Below are 26,031 nucleotides of genomic sequence, written 5' to 3'. Positions count from 1 at the left end.
ACTGCAACTCCAATGTGATAAACTGAACTTCACAGAGTTGAAATGTAGTTGAAATCTACTCTTGTAATGTAGTACTTGTCTATGTAAGTCTCAGCCACTTCACTCCACCTCTCTCTGTCTCTCTGTGTCTCTTTCTATCTCTCTCTTTCTCTCTCTGTATCTCTCTTCTTCCATTCTCCATCCCTTTCTCTTTCTGGATTTTTTTTTTCTCTCTCATCACATTTTATCCTTTTGCTCCCTTCTGCCTTATTTGCTTTTTTCTTTTTCCAATACGAATGAAGAAAATTTCTTCTAAAATTAAGATCATAGGATCAGAAATGATAGGGTTGCAGCTGAAGAGGATTGATTCTATAGGGATTCCTTCATTTTATGGATAAACAAATTTAGGCTCAGAGAGATTTTTTTTTCACTTAAAATCACATATGTAGACAGACACATTTCACAAAGTGGAAAGGTTAAGCACAAAAGATTCAATAAGCAGAATCCTTTTCATAGTACTGTTTTGGCAGAGTCCCCAAGTTATTTTACAATATAAATATACGTCATCCTTTCTGACAAGCAAAGTAGGAATATTTATTGTTTCACTTTCAATAGATTTCTTCCAACTCCTTAGAAAGAACTTCCTGGAGGGATCATGGCTGGTAAGTTAAGAGTATTTTTTTTTAATTAGGTCATGTTGAATGGGGATGGTAAAAAAGTTTTAGGAGGAATGCTCTGGCTTCCAGAACCCTCAGTATATTTGACCAAAAGTGGGATAGAAAGGAAATTGCTAAGTAGAAATGGGATGTAACCCTATTACAACCCTGTATTGCCTTAGATTAGTGCTTCTGTATTCCCTGGTTTCTCAGGACTGAATGATATGTATTAAAGATACTCTGGTTATTTGTTTTTTCTTTCATTTTTTTCTCTTTTTTTTTCAGTTTCATGTGGTTCCTATTTGCATTTTCAAATAATCCCAGTTGTGTTGTCAAAAGAGTTGATATTCTGGAGGTCAATTTGAAATATATTCCTCAAGTTGATTTTAGGGTATTTTTCCAAATGGGTTTCATGCAACTTATTTTACATACTGTCCCGCCTATAGGATTGGCTGTTTTTGTGCTTATAACTTTGTCTCAGTGCATTAGAACAGCCCATCCATCATCCCTGAAACAGATTTCCTTCCTTCTATCTACTAAAATAATTTCATATTTTCAATGTCCAGCTCAAGTGTCACTTCTTTTCTAAATCTTCCTAGATTTCTTTAAGTGAAAGCCCTCTTATCCTCCCTAAATGTACCTGGAAACTATTTGCCTTGATTTTTTTCTTTGTCTTTGTTTGTCCATATATTATATGATTTCTTTGTACAATAATTCTTAAGGACCTAACCTATTGATTATCATTTATATATACTCAATTCCTTACTTATAGTAAACATTTAACAAATGTTTATGAATTTAATTCAATTTAGTAAAGAAATCTGAGAAAGATAGACTGAGATCACAAAGCACTGGGTAAATTTGATCAAGTCAATAAATCAACAGCATTTATTAAGCATCTACAATGTGCCTACTATTGTCAGACTTCATGAATTAGTTTTCCATATCCCTTTCATAAGTTTCTGTAAATCAAAGGAAAGACCTAAAATCTTTCATTTGATTTACAGAAATTTGTTATTAATGTTATCATTAATATTGTTACAAATTTCACTGACATACCAACATGGAAGAAAGTTTTCAGGGAGTATAAGATTAGAATATAGAGGGAATTTCTGGGGCTAAGAATCTGTCCACAACTGGCAACTATGGGGCTTTATAGTTGAAGTAAGGGATATATATTTTTTTAATGTATTTTTGACTGAAAGAGTATTTCCTATGTTTTTTACAGACATAATCCTGAAGGAGAAGAGAAAGCTATTTGTGGAGTCAGTGAACAAAGGTGTAATCAATGGATTACTGGATGACTTACTGGAAATCAAAGTGCTGAATCAGGAAGAAATGGAGATAGTGAATGAAGAAAATAAAACAATCAAGGATCAGGCTCGGAGACTAATTGATATTGTCTCTCACAAAGGTTCTAAAGCCAGCCAACATCTTATTAAAAGTATCATTGAAAGAGATGAACATCTTGCAGACAAGCTTGGATTGTTTTCAGGTTAGTGTCAATGTCTCAGCTGAAAGGGGACCCTAGATATTCCTTATACTTTGGATCCTTCTATATGACAAGAAGATTATTTCCATCAGCTAAAAGAAGCCTTTGTCTAACTTACTGATTTTGATTGTATAACAATGAAAATGTTTTACTGGGATTTTTTTTTCTGGGAATGTTTTTCCCACTCATAATCTTACTCTGTTTGTTTGTTTGTTTTTTTCCAGTGTTCTAAAGAGTTCAGAAGCATTTAGTCGATCTTATCCCTTCTATGTTTTCCATATACTTACCTGTCCAGGAATATTATAGATCCTGATAGAAAACTCTGCTATCTGTTCCTCTTCCCCTACATATACAGCAGAGAAATAAAAGAGTAAACTGAGTTGAAAGAAAAAAAATAATTTAAAGAAATATTTAGATTAACAGTGAGCAGGATCATATCTTAGTGGGAAGTGAACAGGCTCCTGTCTTGCAAATGTAGTCTTGCTAAGGAATGACAGCATCAAAGTGACCCCTTTTCTCTCCTGCCAATGTGGGTTTAGTCTAGACAAGGATGCAAACAGAGGTGAGGAGGCAGATTATTTCATATATGTTCAGAAAGCTAAAACAAAACAAAGGCACATAGTTGGTAGAAGCAGTGACATTTGTATTTGTGGCACTACAATTAGGAAAGGTAGATGGATTGTGATGGATTGTTGCTTTGTAAAAAGGAACAGTTTAAGAAGACTGGAAACTTAAGAAGATGCCAGATTATGAATGTCTTTAAATGTCAAACATCATTTTGTACTTTATCCTGGTGGTAATAGGAAGCCACTGGCGATTAATGGGTGATAGGTGTTAGATGTCCCTTGGATAAAACTGTGCTTTAGAAGAATCACTGGATTAATTACCTCTCAGTGCTAAGATTAAACTGTGAAAGTCTAAGTTATTCTATATTTTCTTTCAGGACTAGGGAAGACAGAAAGACAGAAAGAAAATGAATAGGGTGAATCTGTGCTTTAAATAACAACTCAGATATAAGAGTTTTATAGTTACTGATTAGGAAAAGAACTTGAAGTCCATTTCCTTATCTTTCCATATAGCCTTTGAGTCATTTTGAAGTGAAAGAACTACAGGAACTTTCAGAGAATCTAAAGATCAGGCCCATTTTTCCCTTTTCTCCCATATCATGGAAAGAGAAAAAATTTAAGAGTAAAGTTGTTTGCCCCAGAGGTCATAAGCAAAGCTTGTTCTAGATTATGCTCCAAAGTAACCACAAAGAAAACTACCAAGGATACCAAAGATATTAAAATATGTAGGGAAATAGGTACCACAAAGTCTTGCAGCCTGACATCCACAGAGAACATGGTTCCACCTTAATAAAACTTATGTATATACCATAGAGACAAATAAAAAAGACTCCTTTCCAATGAGAAGTCATTTACATTAGGCTTGAATAAATCTACAGATGGGGAATGCCCACAGATACTCTATTCCATTGTTGGACAACTCAAATTGTTATGATTCATACTTATAATAACTCAAAATATTTTTCCCTAAAACTGTCTTCTTCCTAGTAATGCCAGTTCTTCCCTATCAAACAATTAGAACAAATCTCATTTTGTAACTTTTTTTTAAAGAAATCTATCATATCCCCTGGTAAAGTTGTGTGTTTTTCTTTTTTATACTTCTTTAATTCCTTCAACTGTTTTCCTTACGTCATTGTTCCCATAGCTCTCATTTTCCTGGGTTCCCTCTTCTAGATGTGTTTCAGTTATCCATGTTCTTTTAAAAATGTAGTACCTGGAATCAAACACAAATATCCAGATGTAATCTGGGCAGACTACAGTGAAAAAAAAGTGTTTCCCTTTTGGGGGCACTACATTTTTACCAATGTACCCTAAGGAATTCAACTTACTATAAAAGTGAGGTTAAAGTCATTCCACTCCATTTAGTTCTGATAGATTTATCAGGTAAAAACATATTTCAATCTATTAGCCAAACAATCATAGATTTTAGCATAAATGTGAAAATTCTAGAAAGCCACTGGAAAATTTATAGTCATATTTTCTAGGATCCTTATTATTTCCTGAGTTACACTAAGTTTATAGAAACAGTTAATGGATTTCTCTGTAATGTGGCTTAGACCCATCTAATAACTTTGCATTATTTCTCCCTTTATGTAAGGTATTCAATTCACAGGTTGACATATATTCTTTTTAGCCTTGGTAAGTATTTCTGTGCTAGGTTTTGAATTTGGCCCCACCTTATATTAAACTTTTTATGAGTTTTTAAATGAAAGATGGGTGTAACTATGGCTAATCATTAATGTGACAGGGTAAAACTAGCAACATTTTCTCCAGTAAAGTGATTTCAGGAAAATTCATTTTATTGTCACTGAATTTTAATGTGTAGAGGTTTTCTAATCCACTATCTTTATTTTATAGATAAAGAAATCAAAGTCCAGTCATTTTATGTTAGGAATTCTTCATCTTTCTGTAATATAGTCCCCATTGGCAGCTTGGCAAATCTAACAGATCCCTTCTCAAAATAATGTCTTTAAATATGCATAATAAAATATATGGATTTATAAGGAAGTTGTAACTATTTAAATATAGTTACAAAATGCTTTTGAAAAACACCTTTCTGGGCCTTAGGTAAAAAAAAAAAATTGGTCTAAATAACTAATTATCATACAGCTAGTTAATGACAGTTGTGATTCTGGATTTAAGTTAATTCTTTTAAATTAAAATTAAGCCAGTGTTTATTAGAATGAAAAATCAGGATTTCATATGAACCTTATTAAATTTCTTCTTGCTTATTTTAGCTTAGCATTCCTGAACTTTTCATTTAATTACAAGAAAATACAGGTTTTTTTTTTTTTTGTTTGTTGTTGTTGTTGTTGTTGTTGTTGTTGTTGTTGTTGTTGTTTTGTTTTTCTTTCCTAAATTTCAGGAAGGGTTGAAGTGAGGCTTTAAATAATTTTTCTGCCTCAGAGAAGGACATGTTTCCTAGGAAGCATCAAGTTTGTCTCCTGACAGATCAATCCCAATAGAATTTAGCATGGTAAGGAACTGTAGGGATCACATGTCTCCAATTTTACATATGAGGAAACTGAAGACCAGAGAACCTAAATGGCTTAGCACAAGGCCACATAGATATTAAGTAGAATGCTAGACTCTAAAATGAAGGCTCTCTGGTAGTTTCCTAAACTCGTCAAAGCACCTGCTCCTAATCTACATTCCAAACGGGACAAAGTAAAATTTTGGAGGTAGGCGATAAGGGATATTTAATTAGTATAAACGCTTGAACTCCAACTATAGTAATACAAACTTTCAGAGGTAATATATCCCTGATGGGTATTGTTTTTACTCCTCTTTCACCTCTGGGACTCAAAGAATTGCTACTTCATGATTCCTCATGAACCATGGTTGTTCCATAGATAGGGCTTAGTTCTGAATACTGATTTTTCAGTTTCCCCATGGCATATGTAGTTCTAACTACCCTTTTCTTTCACATCAAGTACTAAGCATTTTGTTTCTTAAGAACTCAGAAGAAAAATCTCCATCTCAGAAAAGAAATTTAGTTTGTGAACAGGCTAACTCTCTAAGAAAAAGGTGTTTCAGAGGAAAATGATCTCACAACTCAAATGCTTTGTTCCTCTCTACAGGATCTCAGACAGAACAACTGGCTATATCTAATGTTGAAGGATTTCAGAAAAATTCTTTCTCACCAGGTAACCTACCTTAAAACTTTCCCTGGGGCTCCTCTCTCCTGAAAACAAAACAGAACAAATAAATAAACAAAAACCTTCAGGGTAAGTAACCAGGAAAGTGGAGACTTTTCCTTGGGAAATCCAGAACTCAGATTCCTCACCATCAAATCAAGGAAAATTCTACCAAGGAAACTGGTAGAGTTATAAGTAAAAGAGGTGTGAGAAAATTGCCTTTTATCCTTGATCTATGCAAAAAACATTTTACCTCCTTAGTCTGATATAGAGATCAATAGAAAGCCCAGAGACCCAGGGACTAGGAGAGGTCTGTAGATCGTTCTTATTCACTGTATCTGGAACATCAAGATTGAATGGGTGAGTCAACCAAAACAATAAGATTGGCATAATTTGGGTATATGCTGTAATTCCCTCCTATAATTCTCCATGTCATATCTATTTTCTTTCTTAACATTATTTTCCTCTTCCCCAGAAGTAATTATTTTCCCTTGATTTAGGTTCAGTTCGATTTTATTTTTTTGAGTTAAAATATTATTGTCTACCCAATGAGTTTATTTCATGTTTGACCAACCCTGGAGGCTACTATTGGCTGTCCTATGGGGAAGCATTTGATGATCCTAACCAACAGTTAGTAGTAGAACCCTTGGCTCAATCCCAGCTTATTCAATAGGTTGACTTTTTGCCACCACATTCTACTTTCTAAACTAATCCTTGTTCCTTAATTCCTTGTTCCATAATTCTTTTTCATAAGTCTCCACAATATACCTTCCTCAAGGTCAATTGAAAAAAAAATCTGATTTCTCATTATCAAAAAATATAGAGTCTGGCCTCCTTACCTTACTCTTTTCCATTTTACTAATCACATAATTTTATTCTCCCTATTGTCTCTTTCTCTAATTCTAGCTGATTTCTCCTTCATTCCTTTATCTTAATTCCACTTAATCCTAATCCTGCTCTAGATGTGCCTTCATCTTCTACTATATTTTCTGAAATGTGTGTTCTATTATTAACATCTTTAAAAAGAAAAACAAAAACAAAACAAATCTTTTCCTTTTTCTCTGTTTCCATCTTCTGATACTCACTGTCTTTGTGACAATAACTTAGCAACCTCTCCTCCTTTTAAATTTACACTATCCACATTTATCACTGAATATAAAGCCTAATAGCCTTTTCATATCTACTCCAAGTCTGTTTCTTATTTCTCAATGTCTTCTGTGTCAACCCAACAGTCTTTCATCACAATTTTATGAGAGGACTTGAATATACATATCATTTTCCCTCCATATTTTACCTTACATGTTTCTTAATCTACTCAGTTTTCTTGATTTGCTTCTCTATTCTTCCTCAGCTATGTATTTTAGCATTACTACATATCTTACTAGTTCTCAAAAATGTTTCACTCCCGTGTTCATAAACTCCAAAATTCCTTTTATTATATTGTAATATTTTAACACTCATGTCTTACAGCTTCTAACCCTAAAACTTCTAACCTAATTCTTCATCCACCGCAGGGTTTTTAATAATTCTTCAGACTATATTAACTTTGCAGTATTTAAATTCTTCTCTCTCCCTTATCTAAATGCTTAAATTGAGTGGTTCAAATGGACACTACAGAATTATTTTAAGCTCTTTGACCCTTTTTGGTACTGCTGATTATAACATATTAAATTGCTGATAGTATAACCCCTTTGCTCCTGTTTATGTGCTGCTGAAAGGCCCAGGAGGAAGTCACAAAATCATGCTAATTGGGTATACTATAAATTTGTTACATTCAAAATGATTGTCAGTTACACCTATCTCAGTGGATGTCCCAAACCTTCTTGCCTCTTGTATAGTCTCTCAATATTTTCCCCTCCTGCTATTGCTATGCAAATTAAAATATTAATCTTTGGATTGTTCTTAAGGCTAAGATTAGAAATTGAGCAACATCTGATGAAAGCTTTTTACATAGTTCAAAATCAATTATTTCCATATGTATTGCACAAGATAACAGTTTTGCTCAATTTTAATAAGATACCACATTAATTTAAAATAACTAATAATTAAAATAACAAAATTTTTGTAAGCTAATAGCTTTTATAACTTTAAAATTATTGAAGGTCAAAACTACAACAAATTTTTGGGACACTGTCTCTTGCTTTCTTTGTTAAATTTGTCAACATTTCATATCTACCCCATATACACATTTTTTTCTCTTCTTAATAGTTTATAAATGTTCTGAAATCTGATTTCTGATGTCATCTTTAATCCAAAAAGAATCCTGTGAAAAGTTGCTTAAGTTAAGAGAACATTAAGATGTTCTCTTAATTATAAAATATTATGGCCTTTTCCTCAAATCTCATTCTTTTTAATCTCTTCACAGCCTTTGGTATTGCTATTCTTCTTCTTCTTTTTTTTTTCCAAGACATTGAGTTTAAAAAATTAGGAGAATTCAAAAAGAACAATCTCTTTTAATGTATTATCATCCAATTCATAAGGCTTTGCTTTGCACCCTATTTTTCTTTTATCTCTGTATTGGTGATATTATCTGTTTTTTTTCTGGTCTTACTCTTTAGAATGATAAACTCTATACTGATGATTTTCAGCACTTTGTGACCAACCCTACTCTTTTTTTAAAAAACCAATCTCTTTTCTTAATTACAATCTCACTTCTCCACCTGTATATTTGTAATTTCTATCTTTTAGGCATTACAAATCTAAAATAGAATTCTTTATATTTCTTCTCATACTCATTTTTTTAACTTTCCTATTAAAATTTCCTATTGAAACTATGAAAGTACCACAATAAAAAAGAAACAACAACATTATTTCTAGTTATGTAGGTTTGAAACTTTGCTATAATCCAATACTGTATACTCTTACTTGTTCCAAATGTCCAAATCATTTGTCAGATTTTGTTATTTCTGCCTTCATATCTCTCCTATATATCATTTTATCTTCACTCACATAGCCCAAACCCTAGTTCTAGTTTTCATTAGCTCTTACTTGGATTACTGCATTTACTTTCTATTTGTTCTTTCTGTTTTAAGTCTTTCTCCATTCATATTCATTCTTAAAGGGCTATCAAAGCTCCTTAAAAAATGTTTCTGTTATTTCCTTTCTTTTTATTCCACAGTATCTAACATAATATTTCCCCCAAAGAAAGCATTTAATAATGTTTCTTGATTGATTAATTGAAACCATGAACATGTAAACCCAAGGGAATTTTTTTTCAGGACACAAGAAAATCAGAGCATGTAGTAGGGATTCTTATGCAAGCAAAATATCACATATCACAAGGTATCTTTTATTTTGCAGTTCCTCGGACATTCCAGGATATTGCCACAGACACACTAAGGCTTTGTTCCCAGGAAGATTTCCAAAGGCTAAGGAAGGAGATGGCAGGACAGGTGCTATGTATTGTTATTTAACTGGATAGAAGGGGAAAAAAATATTGCTAATCAGTTACATAAATATGTGATTCTTTGGTGGGGAGAGGATCTTTTTTAGAGTTTCCTTAATGATTGCAAGACACCAAAGAACAAGAACTTTACAATTTCCACAATTCCCAGATTTCTTGATCTCCTTGTCTCTAATTGTTAAGCAAAATTCACATTTTTGTCCAAGACCATTCAATAAACACTCACAACCCATTCTGGATTTCTGATACTTCTTTCTTCTATTCCTTATGTCCAACCCTATTTCAATTTAAGACAATGTTTATATTGAGACATCTCATAAAGGTCGGGGAAGAAAATTACAATTATTTCAACTGAGCAATTTGGCTTAGTCTTTGCATTGTAAGTGGCTGAGGAAGCCTCATTCACATTCACATTTGTCCCCTATAGATATACCCAGTGATGGAGAAAGAAACCCGCACACGCCTGGCGATTATCATCTGTAATGTGGAGTTTGATTATCTCCCTCAGCGAACAGGGGCCAATAATGACATCAGAGGAATGCAGGACCTTCTTGTGGGTCTGGGTTACAGAGTAGATGTTGAAAAGAACCTCACAGCTTTGGTAAGCACAGAGGCAAACAATTTTCCACTCCCAAAGTGATAGACAATTCCTGCTCCAGGCAATACAGAAGTGTTATTCCAAGGGCCAAGAGAGTTCAGGATGGTCCCCAGAGAGCTCTGCACTGTGGAACACATTTCATAATCTGGATAGCTTTTTTGGACTTGATGAAATCACTCTCTTCCCGAAACTTTGCTAAAGGTGTTGATTTTAAAAGCTTTCTGTGTTTTCCTTAAAATGTAACTTGAGGGGGCAGAACCAAGATGGCAGAGAGCAGACATGACTTTCTGTGATCTTCTCTGTTCTTCTTTCAAATCCACAGCAGATTAAGCCTCTAAACTGGTTTTGGAGTGACAGATATCAGGAGTACAACACATTTTCAGAAGAAAATATCTTGGAAGAACTTGGGAAAAGGTCTCTTTCAAATGGGAAAGGGGGCAGTCTGCTGAATGCAGGCCTCAGCAGAGCCCATTGCAAGGAACTGGGGCAGAGAATCAGAGAATTGCCATGTTGTCCTGGCTGTAAGCAGGTATTAGTAGATTTGCTGCAACAAAAGCAAAAGTAAATACCAAAGACAAATTGTAAGTACATGAATCCTAGAAGAACTCCACACATGGCCACAATTAACCAGTTGTGGTTAACCAGCTGTTAACCACAATTAATAGCACAATTAACTGACCAGAAGTTAATCAGAAACACTGGCTCCAGGGCAAACTAAAGCAGCTGTCCATTCCTTTGCCTTAAGAGCAGATCTCAACCCTTAAAAAAATGTACAAAAAAGGAAAAAGAATTCTGACCATAAACAACTTTTATGGACAGAGAGAACAGACTTAAACCCTGAGATTCCTAAAGGCAAATCAAATTCAGATGAAGTTCCCCCCCCAAAAAAAAATGGTCCCCATTTTCACAAGGCTTTCTTGGAAGATTTCAAAAAGTATCTTTAAAAAGAGTTAGAAGAAAAATGGGAAAAGGAAATGAGATCTTTCCAAGAGGGTATGGAAAAGGAAAAACAGAAAATTTCCAAAGAAAACTCCTTAAAAATTTTTGTTGAAATGGCAAAACCATATAACTCCCTACAAAATGGATTTGATGAAAATGGGAAAAGTACATAAATCCATACAAAATAGATATGAAAAAGATACCAACTTGTAGAAAAACAGAATTTGTGAAATGGAAAAAAAAATGCAATTAAAAAAATAAAACAATTCAATTGGCCAAATACAAAAGGAACTTTAAAAAAGTAATTGAAGAAAACAATCCATTAAAATTAGAATTGAACCAATGAAAGTGAATGACTCAATAAGACTTTAAGAATCAGTCAAACACAAACAAACAAACAAAAATGAATAAATAGAAGAAAATATGAAAAACCTCCTAGGAAAAACAACTTACCTGGAAAATACATCTAGGAGAGACAATCTAAAGATTATTGGATCTCCTGAAAGCCATGATGAAAAAAAAAAAAAGAACCTAGACATTATCTCACAGGAAATCATAAAGAAAAACTTCCATGATGTCTTAGACTCAGAAGGAAAAAATAGCCATTGAAAGAATTCACCAATCACCTTCTGAAAGTGACCCCAAAAGGAATATCCAAGGAATATCTTGGCTAAATTTCAGAACTATCAGACCAAGGAAAAAATATTGAAAGTAGCCAGAAAGAAACAATTTAAATATCCTATCCAGGTGCCACAATCAAGATTACCCAGGATTTAGCAGTTTCCACATTAAAGGATCAAAGGACCTGAAATCTGATATTCTGAAAAGCAAAGGAACTTGGATTGTAGCCAAGAATAAACCATCCAGCTAAAATCAGCATTATCTTTCAGGGAAGAATTTAATGATACAGGTGAATTTCATCTATTTCTGATGGAAAAATCCAGAGCTGAAAAAAAAATTGCTCTCCAAACACAGAACTCAAGAGAAGCATAAAAAGATAAAAAGGAATGCGCTCTTGAGAACTATATTTCTGTTATGGGTATATTTAGAGAGTGAGGGTATAAGGTGATTTTATTATTATAATATGAAAGGGAAACTAGAGGTAGAAAGGTGATTGTACAGGAAAAAGAGGGAAAAGATGTTTAAAAAAAGGAAATTATATCTCACAAACAGGCAAAGAAGACCTATTATAATTGAGGGAAAGAAGAGAGGAGGATAAAGACTCTGTGAATCTTACTCTCATAAGATTTGGCTCAAAGAGAGCATATCAAACATATTTGGTTTCACAGAGAAACTTGTCTCACCTTATAGGAAAGTCATAAGGGAAAGAAGAAAAAAAAGAGGAAGGCTAATAGAAGGGAAAACAGTAGTAGTATGGGAAATGTGTAAGAAAGAGGATGGGGCTCTAAAGGGAGAGGGCTGTTTGAGAGAGGTGGTGATCAGAAGCACAATACTGGGGGGGGAGGGAAGGGGGAAAGGAAAGGAAAAAACCTAACTTGGGGTAAATAAGATGGCATGATATACAGACTTCATTATTTTAACTGTGAATGTGAATGGGATGAACTCTCCCATAAAACAGAAGCGAATAGCATATTGGATTAAAAGCCAGAATCCTACAATAAGTTGTTTACAAGAAACACATTTAAGGCAAAATGAGACATAACAATGAAGATAAAGGGTTGGAGCATAATTTATTATGCATTAAGTGAAGTAAAAAAAAAAAAAGAAAAAAAAAAGTTGGGGTAGTCATCATGATTTCCTAATTAAAAGAGATAAAAAAGGTAATTATATTTTACCAAAAGTTATCAGAGATACTGAAGAAATATCAAGTATTAAATATATATACACTAAGTGTCATATCATCCAAATTCCTAGAGGAAAGCATGAGAGATCAAGAAGAAATAGACAGCAAAACTATACTAGTGGAAGATTTCAACTTTGCTCTCTCAGAACTAGATAAATCAAACCACAAAATAAATAGGAAAGAAGTTAAGGAAATAAATAGAATACTAGAAAAGTTAGTTATAATAGTTCTTTGGAGAAAACTGGAGACAGGATTATACTTTTTTTTTTCTCAGCAGTTCATGGACCCATACAAAAACTGACCATATATTAGGGCATAAAAACTTCAAAATCAAATGCAGAAAGAAAGAAATAGCAAATGCATTTTTTTAGCATAATGCAATAAAAATTACATGCAATAAAAAGACAAGGGAAAATTAAAAAAAATAATAATTGGAAACTAAATAACCTAATTCTAAAGAATGAATGGGTAAAACAACAAATCAAAGACACAATAATTTCATCCAAGAAAATGACAATAATAAGACAACATATGAAATTTGTGAGCTATTGTCAAAGCATTATTAGGGGAAATGTTATATCTGTAGATGTTTACTTGAATAAAATAGAGAAAGAGAAAATCAATAAATTGGGCTTACAACTAAAAAAATTGAAAACCCTCAATTAAATACCAAATTTGAAATTCTGAAAACAAAAGGGGAGATTAATAAAACTGAAAATATGAAACCATTGAATTTATAAATAAAACAATAGTTGATTTATGAAAAAACCAACAAAATAGATAACCCTTTAATTTGATTACAAAAAAAGAAAATAAGTTGTAAGACTCAAAAATGAAAAGGGAGATCTTTCCCTAATGAAGAGGAAATTAGAATAATAATTAGAAGTTATTTTGCCCAACTATATGTCAATAAATTTGATAATCTGCATGAAATGGAAGAAAATCTGAAAAAAATATTGGTTGTTCAGGTTAACAAAAGGAGAAATAAATTATTTAAATAGTTCCATTTTAGAAAAAGAAATAGAACAACTATCTAGTGTTTGACAAACCCAAAGACCCCAGTTTTTGAGATAAGAACTCATTATCTGATAAAAACTACTGGAAAAATTGGAATCTAATATAGCAGAAACTAGGCATTGATCCACACTTAAAACCACATACCAAGGCTAAATGATTTAGATAGAAAGAGTATATTATAAACAAATTAGAAGAAACAGAATACCTGTCAGATCTGTGGAGAAGGGAAGAATTTGTGACCAAAGAAGAACTAGAAGTCAGAATTGAACATCAAATAGATAATTTTGATTATATCAAATCAACAAGGTTTTGTACAAACATAACTAATGCAGACAAGATTAAAAGAGAAGCAATAAACTGGGAAAACATTTTTATATTTAAAGGTTCTGATAACGACCTCATTTCTACAATATATAGAGAATTAACTCAAATTTACACAAATTCAAGTCATTCTCCAATTGATAAATGTTAAAATATGAACAGACAATTTTCAGATGAAAAAATTAAAACCATCTCTAGTTATATGAAAAGGTGGTCTAAATCATTATTGATCAGAGAAATGCCAATTAAGACAACTCTGAGATACCACTACACACTTCTCAGATTGGCTAAGATGACAGGAAAAGCTAATGACAAATGTTGGAGGAGATGTGAGAAAACTGGGACACATACATTGTTGGTGAAATTGTGAACGGATCTAACCATTCTGGAGAGCAATTTGAAACTATGCTTGAAAAGTTATCAAACTGCATACCCTTTGATCTAGCAGTGTTTCTACTGGGATTATATGTTAAAAGAAGGAAAGGGACCCACATGTGCAAAAATGTTTATAGAAGCCCTTTTTGTAGTGGCAAGAAACTGGAAGCTGAGTGAATGCCCAACAGTTGAAAAATGGCTGAATAAATTATACTACATGAATGTTATGGAATATTATTGTTGTATAAGAAATGATCAGCAGGATGATTTTAGAGAGGCCTGGAGAGACTTATATGAACTGATGCTGAGTTAAAGGAGTAGAACCAGAAGCCCATTGTACATGGCAACAGCAATATTATATGATAATCAATTCTGATGAACAAGACTCTTTTCAACAATGAGATGATTGAGGCCAGTTTCAATAATCTTGTGACAAAGAAAGCCAGAGAGAGAACTGTGGGAACTGAGTGTGGATCACAACATAGCATTTTCATTATTTTTGTTGTTCGTTTGCATTTTGTTTTCGTACTCGTTTTTCCCCTTTTTGATTTGATTTTTCTAATGCAGCAAGATAATTATGTAAATATATTTACATATGTTGTATTATATATATACATATATACATATATTTTTTTGACATGTATAACATATATTGGATAGTTCACCATCTCAGGGAGGGGGTGAGGGGAAGGAGAGGAAATTTTCAAATACAAGACTATGCAATGATCAATATTGAAAAATTATCTGTCCATATGTTTTGAAAATAAAAAGTTAAAAAAAAGAGAGTGCATAAAAATAAAATAAAATTTAATTTGAGGAGGCAGTTATATGACATACTGAATACAGCACCTTCCCTGGAGTGTGAATGACTTAAGTTCAATTCTGGCCTTAGTCATTTAACACTTCCTAGATGTGTGATGCTGGAGAAGTCACTTAACCCTTATTGCCTTGCAAAAAATAAAATGAAATAAAGTGTAAATTAAATCCTCTTTTAAATTGAAATAATCTATTTTACCCCTAAAATAACAATTAACTGAATGTCCACATAACCAGTTTCTTTGGTTATACATTCCTGGGTCATGTATTCTATACTTTCTTTTAGGAAATGGAATCAAAGCTGAAGCAATTTGCCTCCCGCCAAGAGCACCAGACTTCTGATAGTACTTTTTTGGTGCTCATGTCTCATGGTGTGACAAATGGCATCTGTGGGAAGGATTACACAGACATAGATTGCCAAATACTACCTATTGAAAGGATCTTCCAAATATTTAACACCAGGAACTGTCCTAGTCTGAAGGACAAGCCCAAGATCATTATCCTTCAGGCTTGCCGAGGGGGTGAGTATGGATTTTGATTAATCTCGCAGGGGTCCTCAAACTTTTTAAATAGGGGGCCAGTTCACTGTCCCTCAGACTGTTGGAGGGTCGGACTATAGTAAAAACAAAAACTTTGTTTTGTGGGCCTTTAAATAAAGAAACTTAGTAGCCCTGGGTGAGGGAGATAAATGTCCTCAGCTGCCACATCTGGCCCACGGGCTGTAGTTTGAGGACCCTTGAATTCTAGAGCATTACATTATTCAATTTCTATAATGTTATGAGAAGGGCAGAAACAGAGAGAGAAAACAGGGACTGAGACAGAGACAGAGACAGAGACAGACACAGAGAAAAACCACAAAGAAACAGAGACAGACACACATAGAGGAAGAAAGAGACAGATAGGACACAGAAGAGGCAGACAGACAGACAAGGTATTTGAATTGTTAATGCCAGCTATCAGCTCAAAATTGAGGATGCTTTATTAACCCTAAATCTCATGTTTCTGCAGGGAATTCAAGAGCTGCTTGGGTCAATGATTCAGTAACACCCTTTGCAGACACGTATCCACAGGACCCATACATCTTAGAAAGTGATGCTTTCTATAAGGCTCATGTGGAGAAGGACTTCATTGCTTTCTGCTCATCAACTCCAAGTAAATCACTTCCTAGAAAGAATTGTCTCATAAGTGACTCCTAATGTGCAATCTCCACTCATCTAGTGTGAAATGGAACAAGAAGCTATATTGGGATTTGGTGGAGGATCATATAGTGACTGTAGCATATTTGTTTTCTCTGCTCCTTTTCCAGAAAACCTCATTGGCTCTTTCTAGTTAAACTTGATGCACTTTTTCTCACAGTAACTAATATCATACATATTCTTCTATTCCTTCAATAAGGCTGACTGACACCAAACTTATTATTTGCAAAACATTGCCCCATATGGCAAAACATCTTAAACCTGTGTGTGTGTGTGTGTGTGTGTGTGTGTAATATGTATATGTATAAATATGTATATAAACAATTAACTAAAAACACATTCTCTGGATATCACTTTGGAGAAACAAATTGATCAAGTGTATAATATATTGATTAAGAACAAAAGTGAAGAAATCGGAGTCAAATGGAATTAGAAAGTGTTCCTTTAAAAACTAAGTGGTTAAGAAAGACATTGAAGATTATGGGTGTTATGCGGTGTAGAGAATGAAGGGAAAGTGTTTATAGGTACATGTGCCAGTGTTGTTATATTTCCTAGAATCTCATTCTCAAATACATTCTTTTGGAGAACAGAATTCATCTTTTAAGAAAGAAGAATCTGATTTTTGTTGAAAAAAAAAATCCCGGTTTATACAATCTGATGCTAACTTGATTTAGGCCCTTATTACTTCTAGTTTGAACTAATGTAATGCATTTGTAATAAGTTGCTCTGTCTTCATTCTCTTTTTCTTCAAGGCATTTTTTATATTGCTGCCAAAACCATCTTAAGGTACAGATCTGAAAGAGTGTGATTCCCTTGATCAGAAATCTCCAATTGCTCCCCAGTTTTCTCCCTTAGACTCATCACACTGTATTGCACACAGTGAGCACTAGATCAATGTTTGTTCAAATAAATTTCCTGAGAAAAAACAAACAAAAACCGACCAAGCATCAACAACAAAAACAAAACAATGGCTCTTAGATTTGCCTTTAAGGCCTAACAACTACTACTGAGTTTTTGACCCTAATTTCAAACCATACCTCTTTCTAGCCTTTTATCTTCTAACTAAACTAAATAAGTCATATCCTGATATCATCCAACTTTCTTTCCTCCAAGCTGTTGTTAAAATAGTTGTAATTCTTCAGAACTCAGTTTAAGTGGCATTTCTTCTGGGAAACCTTCTTTGATCCCCTTTCCCAGATGAAAATATTTTCTCCCTTTATAGCAATTTTACTGAATCTCTTCTTTGCCTTTATTATACTCAATCTTTTTACATACTTAGGTGTGTTTATGTGTACTATACACTTTTGAATTGTAAATAACTTGAAGAAAGGAAATTATTATTTTTCATCTTTAAAATGTCTTGCATATGTCAGATGTCTTATACATGTAAAATTCATTTCTATTTCCAGATAACAAATCTTGGAGACACACTAAAAAGGGCTCTCTCTTCATCATCCAATTGATTGATTGCTTTAGAAAGTATGCTTGGTGCTGTCATCTGTATGATATTTTCTGGAAAGTAAGAGAATCATCATAAACTTCAAAGCCCATGTCTGTCCATCTTGATTCTCAATTTTTCCCTTATGTCTTGTAAATCTATGAGAATCCTTCCTAAACTATAAGGCCTAGGTTAATACCAATCTGACCTAATATAAAATACATGGGACAATCAGTTCTTTATATTATTTTCCTGTCCTGTGACAACCTGTATGAGTGGTCACCAATATCAGGCAAAAATCTAGACCTATTTCACCTCCTCTCTTCTCTTGGGATATTTGCAAATGGGAAAGGAGATTTACTTGGTATGAGATTTTTCTTGTATTTGGTATTTATGTGTATTCTTCATAAGTTATTTTTTCATCTTTCTTTGTTTAGGTCCAGCATTCATTTGAGACCCCAATGGAGAAGATACAAATGCCCACCATTGAAAGAGCAACATTAACAAAATATTTCTATCTTTTTCCGGGAAATTAAAATTAGCAAGCAACAGAAACAGTGGCTGTTGGCAGCTCAGGTAAATTGAACTCTTATGGGAGGGATAAAATTTCCATCTCTGGGTTTAACTTGGATAATGGGGGGGAAACTACAAAATGATACTTGTTTTGGTGAATAATATAGAACTTTTGGAATTTTTATTTTTAATCTTACATGTTATTGCCCTACTTACCGAAATGGAGAAGGTGATGATCAAGCCAACACAAACCTAGCCAGAGCATATTCTTTTCCTGGTTGATAATAGTGGCTCAGAATTAGTCCCTTATTTTGATCTTGAATATACCCCACATTGATGAGATTTCAGTAGGGAAAAACATTTATTTGGATTGGAAGTAGGACTATGTAGTAAGTTATGCCTTTTATTACAGCAAGTACTAGTCATATCTATATTCCTAAATTGTATCCTATAGCATTTCAATTCAAGAACATTCCTATATTAGAGCATCCTGAGATTGAACATATATTATTAGATTTCCAATTCAGATTATTCTGGGTCTTTCTCCTATTGATTAATAGTATAAATAACACACTTTTGTGGCTGTGTCCTTCACTATGAGTTGACCCTGGGCTAAGAAATAACACTATCCTTTTTCATCTTTCTTTCTTTCATTTCTCCAGGAAATCACAAGTGATGCAATACTTACATAGCTACTTCTTGTGGAAGGATGTTTTCATTATGGGGATTTTTGAGGTTGTTATTGTCTGATTTTTCTTTAAAAGTTCCAATAAATACAAATTCAAATAAGTTGTCAGCTTGTGATCTAGGAGAGATTTCCAAGAGTGCTCAATAGTTGCCAGAGTAGGATTGAACAGTAAGAATTGTATAGCTTTTTCCACTACAGTACCATTGAATTCAGTTCAGTAAGTGTTTACTAAGCAGCTGCTCCCCATTTAGCCCCATATTAAGGACTGTGAGAGGTACAAGACAAGTGGAAAACTCAGTCTCTGCCTTTTAGGAGCTTATACATTTATTGAATGTGCAGGATATAATCACAAAAAGCAAATGAAGATTACAAACTCCTTCCTTTACTATTTGCCACTTCAGAGTCTATCTAATTTCAATCCTTTCAATTTACTGGTAGTACAATTGAGGATCAGATGAAGAAGAAAGGATATACTCAAGATCATATAGTAACAACCTCTCTGAGCTGTTTTTGTTCATCTGTAACCTAACAGTGTTCCCTTCATGCATCTTTGAAATTCTTTTCAGATTTGCTATGCTCAGAAGTGCTTATGTGTATTATATTGTAAATTCACTATGTGTAATACTGTGTGCCTGGTGCATGGTAAGATCTTAAAAAATGGTTCTTCAAAACAACTAATATAGCAGGCCCTGTTATTATTCTTATTTTACAAGTGAAAAAACAAATTCATTCTCTGACAGTAAAATATCCCTTTTGCAGGATTTATAATAGTTTATTCCCCCACTTACTTTAGGGAAATAGCCCAGCTTAAAATAATACAATAAATGAGAAAGTTTCAAGATGCTTTGAAAATGAATCTTCATTAGGGGGATTCTGGGAAGATGTTGACATATATCCTTACATTTCAGACTCTACAGATTTCCCCACAAACAGAAAAAAGTCATGCATCAGGTCCAACATAGGCTGGTAAAAAAAAAAAAAAAAAAAAAAAAAAGCAGGAAAACTTGAGCAAAACAGAGATCCTTTTGGTATAACACAAGAAGATCCAAAAAGAAACCCCAAGCCAGGAATTAACTGGTTTGAAGTCCAGACACTTTTGCATTAACTCCAGGGAAACACCAAGTGGGGACCTCTGGGGTGAGTTAAGTGTGACTGATACTTCAGTAGGAACTACAAAAACTTTAACCTCCTGAACTCCAAGGAAAAGATCTGAATTGGGGAAGACTGAGTGAATCTTACCTGATTAGGAATGCCAAGCCTGACTGTTTTGCAGAGAATTGACCCTGGGAAATAAGGAATACTTGGAGGTCTACCTGCTAAGATAAACGCAAGAAATATATTGATTAAATTACAAAACAGTTCTCACAGAAATAAAGTCATATCTAAACAACTGGAAAAATATCTTTGCTCATGGGTAAGCTAATGTAATAAAAATGACAATTCTGCCTAAGTTGATCTATTTTTTTCAGTGCCATACCAATCAAACAGATAAAAATTATTTTGTAGAACTACAAAAATAATAACAAAAGTCATCTGGAAGAACATAAGGTCAAGAATATCAAGGGAATTAATGAAAAATAATACAAAGGATGGTAGCTTAGCAGTACCAAACTTAAAACTATATTACAAAGCCACAGTCATTAAAACCATTTGGTACTGGCTAAGAAATAGAGTGGTACATCAGTGGAATTGCTTAGATACACATGAAACAATAAAAAAGACTTTTAGTAATCTAATATTTCATAAACCTCCAAACTACATCTTTTGAAATAAGAATTCAATATTTGACAAAAAATGCTGGGAACCTGGAAAATAATGTCAGAAACTCAGCAGAAACCTATATCTGAAACCCCATACAAAAATGCATACTTGATTTGGGTATAAAGGATGATACCCTAAAACAATTTGGAGAGCAAGTAATAATTTACATATCAGATTTTTGGCAAGGGGAGGAATTTATGACTACAGAAGAACAAGAAAACATTATGAAAGGCAAAATGACAACTTTGATTATGTTACATTGAAAAGTTTTTGGACAACCAAAACCAACAGAAACCAGAATTAAGGAAAGTACAAAGCTGGGTGGGTGGGGGAACTCTTAGCCAGTCTTTATGATAAATTTCTAAAATATATGAAGAACCATGTCAAATTTATAAGAATCCAAGTCATTTCCCAACTATAAATGGTGAAAGGGTATGAAAAGACAATTTTCAGTTGATGAAATTAAAGTTATTTATAATTTTATGAAAAATATTCTAAATCACTATCGATTAGAGAAATACAAATTAAAACACCTCTGAGGTACCACCTCATACCTCTCAGGTCGGCTAAGATGATAGGAAAAGATAATGAGAAATGTTGGAGGGGATGTGGAAAAAAACTGGGACACTAATACACAGTGGTGAAATTGGGAGATGATCCAATCATTATCAAGAGCAATTTGGAACTATGACCTAAGGGCTGTAAAATTATGCATATTTTTGATCCAACAGAGTTATTATTGAGTTTGTATCCCAAGGAAATCTTAAAGGAGGGAAAAGGACTAACATGTGTATAAATGTTTTTAGCATCTTTTTCTGGTAGCAAAAAATTAGAAAATGAGTAGATGCCTGTTAATTGGGGAATGGCTGAACAAGTTGTGGTATATGAAGATAATAGGGTATTATTGTTCTAAAAATGATTAACAAACTGATTATAGAAAGACCTGGAGATGTAATGCCCGCATATTTAAAATCATCCAGAGTCAGGAATTCAGGTTAAGGAAAAATCTTCAATCTTTATTGAAGTGAAGAGATGAATAAGGATTGCGATAGCAATATGGGCAAGAAAGATTGTGATAGCAATATGGGCAGCTGCGACAGGAAGCCAGCTAACGGAAGGAGATCTGAGTGAGAAAGCCATCGCAATGGCAATGCAAACAGTCTCTCCTTCCCCTTCTTTTTCCACTCCCCTGCCCCCACCCACCAAAATCGTCATTTCCTATACAACACATCAGGACTTGCACAAAGAGTGGGCCGGGGCCATTCTTTCTCCAAGCTTATATATTAATAGAGTATGGTCCAATTACTATTTAGCCTCATGTGCTTGGGACCTCAGTGCATCAACTCAAGCCTCAGCCCATTACATCTCCTGCTTTCTTTTGTTTTAGAACACAGGTGGTCATGCCATCCCTGACTCCTCATGGAGGTCAGAGCCCCCAAGGGGAGGTGATCACACCCTCCCTGACTTCTCAGGAAAGGAGGTGAAAGCACCAAAAAGGAGAGCTTAGATAGTTGTGTGTCCTCTCCGCCATCTTGGCTCTAGGTCAAATATAAACTATTTATAACAGTTCTTTTTGTCTTGGCAAAGTATTGGACATTGAGGAGATACCTATCAATTGGAGAATAGCTGAACAAGCTATAGTATATGAATATAATGGAATACTATTGTGCTATAAGAAATGATGAATGGCCATTTTGCAGAAAAATCTGGAAAGACTTGTAAAAACTGATACAAAGTGAACTGAGCAGAACTAGGAAAACATTGCATACAATATCAAGAATGTTGTATTATGATAAACTATAATTAACCAAGCTCTTTTCAGCCACACAATGATCCAACACAAGTACAAAGAATTCATGAAGGGAAATGCTATCCATAATTAGATAAGGAACTGATCAATCCATGATGCATATTAAAATATCAACGCATGTTTTTTTTTTTTCCCCAGTTACTTTAATCTTCCTCTTATGTTATTTTTCTTCTTTTGATTTGGTTCTTCTTCAACAACTCTGACTAATATAGAAACATTTTACATGCTAGCACATGCATAAACTATATCAAACTGCCTAGTATCTTCTGAAGAGGAAGGAGAGGGAGAAAGAAAAAATTGGAACTCAATATCTTATAAAAATGAATGCTAAAATTTTTCTTGTCATGTACCTGGGGAAAAATAAAATAATATTACAATTGTAAATTCATTTGTGTCTTCTCTCATCAAATAATGGGTTGCAGTATACTAGATATATTAGAGACTAGAGAAAAAGTTTCAATTAGGATGGAATCAATAAGGATAGAGGCATAATCTCAAAGAACTTTAATAAATATTTCAAACATTGATTCCACTCTCAGTACACAAAACAAATGTTACAAGTATTTTAATGATTTCCTCAATATCCCAGAGTAGCATTTGGAAGCCTAATACTGCATATTCAGAAAATCATTTTAACTTACAGAGGTTAAAAAAATTTGCCTACATCCCAAGAGCAACAACAAAAAAAAAAAAAAAATTCAGCTTCCTGTAACTTCAAATGCATAGACTTGTAACAGAAAAGTATGGACTTGTTGTATACATATAATAATAATACCTATTAGGCTCCTGAGTTTTGCAGCAGGAGAACTATCTATCTTCATTCGTTCCCCTTATGTTTCCGTTGGGTTTTCAATATTCAATCAGCATCATCATTCATGTTGTTGAGGAAGAAGAGGGCAAATGGAGAGGGCTTTGTATGCTCAGGCTTCCTTTAGTTCCTACTTTCAGTTTTCTCTTCCAAATTCCCTAGGAATGAGCACCTAGCATTGTGAAGGTTTTCCATTAAAACAAAACAAAACAATAAACACACACACACACACACCACCACCACCACCACCACCACCAAAATAAACCCATGGTATTTCTCTCAAAGCCATCTTTTCTTTTTAATTTTCACAGTGAATTTCTTATCACAAAGTTCCCAGTGAATGGGTATTTGCAACAGAGGTACTGACCATTTTGCTCTCCCAGGTGGTAGAGTTAAATTTAACAAATTCTATAGAAAAAGGGTCAAGTATTTTCCATTGCTTAATTCAGGTAGGATAGAATAAAGTGTTTATTCATCATGACTAGCCAGAAAAAGAAAAGACAGGACATTTATAATCCCAGAGGATTCAATTACTTGATCCTGAAAAGATCTCTGAGAAACAGTAGGAAAACAAAATTACACTGCCTGACATATTATGTCCAAGTCCACATTGAGACTAATAATCTAAAAGACTTTTTAAAGGAGCAACCTGTTCAATGATCTATTGTGATGCAGTAAAATGGTTATTATGATTCATTTGTATTCTGTTAAAAAAAAAACATCAATAAGTTAACTTAATTTCCATCAAAATGAGTAGGGCTACAATCTGCAGAGTACAAAAGATGAAAATACCAGTGGGGAGAGTTTGGAATCATATAAGGTAACTCCTTCTCTGTAATAATCCCTTGATGAACTGCTAAATCTCTTTTGTAATAACATAGTATCAATTTGTGGTTTGTTTGATGGTTACATCTGTATGTAGATGAATATTTGGCACTGACGTTCATTTGGGAACAAAAGAAACTCAATTTCCAAATTGATCCCTGTTCAGTTTAACTGCATGAAGGGAGAAACAGATGATTGAAAAGACTGATTTTCAGATTCATTTTCTTCTTACTCTAAAATGTTTTTCAGTCACTTGTCATACATAATTTGCTGTCTTCCACTCTAAACATAATAGTTATACATATATATATACACAAGCATTTTTTTTTTGAGAGCTGGTTGTTAAATTTACCAGCCCAGCATTGTTATATATCATATTAAAGCTTTCAAAGGGGCTTTCCACACATTATTTAATTTATTCCTATCAACAAGCCTATGAAATAGGAATTATTGTTTTACTTGTAAGCAGTTGATAATTTTGGATTTGGACAATTTTATTTGAGAAAAGGAACAGGAATAGTAATGCTTCTGAAAGAACTCCCCAAAAAATGTCTCTTAAAAATAATTAAGAAGAAAGTTTTCTATTATTTTCAACATATTCAACTCCTAAAATATCTGAAAGAAAATATTTCTTAGAGGGAAAAAAATACATGGGTAAGACAGTTTAACAGTATTTTACTTCTTAACCAACAGCTAATTGCATATAATTGTTATGAAGATTTTGAGTTCAATAGCTGAAAAATTCTGAAAACTAGAATGTTTTGGTAAGAATTGGATAAGTGTAATTGGATATGTGGTACATATTTCTGATAGAAAGACAATTTTTATCTTCTTATTCTAAGGTGGAAGTGAGTCACTCTATAGTGGTGGATCTAATTTTGAGATGGAGGATATAGATCGCAAAAGAACAGAAGTAGAGGAGCATCTAGTAAAAGGAAATGCTGCTTGAAAGGAATGGAATCCAGCCTGGCCCAGTAAAGTAAATATCTTCTTAAAAAAAAGCCAGTCTGAAATCTAAAATAAAAACTTATACACTGTGTTATTCTCATGATGCATTGATGGGAGGAAGACAGGCATTGCTTCTGCTGATGGGAACTTAGTTGATTAGAGACTATGTTCCTAAGAGTTATTAGGAAAAAAGTAGAATTCTCTACTGCTAAAAAGAGACCTGACTTTTTGACTTTTACAACTAGCTGTGACACTGGTGTAAAGGGATCCTTCAAAATTCAGCCAATATAATGGATGTAAATAGTTCCTTAGATCTTAGAGGAAATATTTTTGACTAAAAGAGCATTACTGCCTTAGATATTCCTTATAAGAGGTTCTCTTAGTGATCTAACAATGAACCTTCCTTACATACCCCAGTCTTCTTTCACCAGCACTTTCTAGGATCTTCATGTACACTTCATGCAAGATACTACCTTAATCTTGTTTAGTAGGTCATCATGTAATTTAAGCTTGTAGATAGAGCTACCTATCTTGATATGGGATAACTAAATTTACCTGTGTGTATTTTTCTCATTTTCTCATTGAAGAAAAAGGAATAAATGATTTCTCATTTCTCTTTCAACTGTTGGGGTTCAAGCAGATGTCATCTTTGAAAGAATTCAGGAATCAGGCCATCTCTAGATCAAGTAAAATCATTTATTAATATTAATTGAGAATCATGTACTCAGAGCAAACTGTTTTCCTATTCAGAATTGATCAGGATTTAGCAGCCAATCAAAGAAAGACTAAGGTCTTTATGAATCTGACTTACATCACAAGTTACATAGACTTTGAGGTTACAGGAGATGTTTGCTAATATGAGGAGGTCCTAAAGACTTAGTGGAACTATTCATGTAATTACATAGAATGCATACAGAACAGCCCACTGGGGAATTATTAAT

General features: G+C 33.6%; 1 protein-coding gene across 1 annotated transcript; it reads left to right on the top strand.

Moving 5' to 3' along the window:
• Window positions 1-1,850: 1,850 nt before the first annotated feature.
• Window positions 1,851-20,379, top strand: LOC127554940 (caspase-1-like). Its single transcript, XM_051986905.1, has 9 exons — window positions 1,851-2,130; window positions 5,774-5,839; window positions 9,131-9,222; window positions 9,661-9,834; window positions 15,390-15,624; window positions 16,112-16,255; window positions 17,709-17,818; window positions 18,175-18,313; window positions 19,847-20,379. Exons 1-8 carry the CDS (start codon window positions 1,851-1,853, stop codon window positions 18,271-18,273), a joined length of 1,200 nt encoding a protein of 399 aa, XP_051842865.1. The 3' UTR covers window positions 18,274-18,313; window positions 19,847-20,379.
• Window positions 20,380-26,031: the final 5,652 nt, after the last annotated feature.

The sequence above is a fragment of the Antechinus flavipes genome, chromosome 3, assembly GCF_016432865.1.
Source record: "Antechinus flavipes isolate AdamAnt ecotype Samford, QLD, Australia chromosome 3, AdamAnt_v2, whole genome shotgun sequence".
In the NCBI taxonomy this organism is placed as follows: Eukaryota; Metazoa; Chordata; class Mammalia; order Dasyuromorphia; family Dasyuridae; genus Antechinus; species Antechinus flavipes.
The sequence above is the reverse complement of the archived record's forward strand: the minus strand, read 5'-3'. Positions and strand labels throughout refer to the sequence as shown.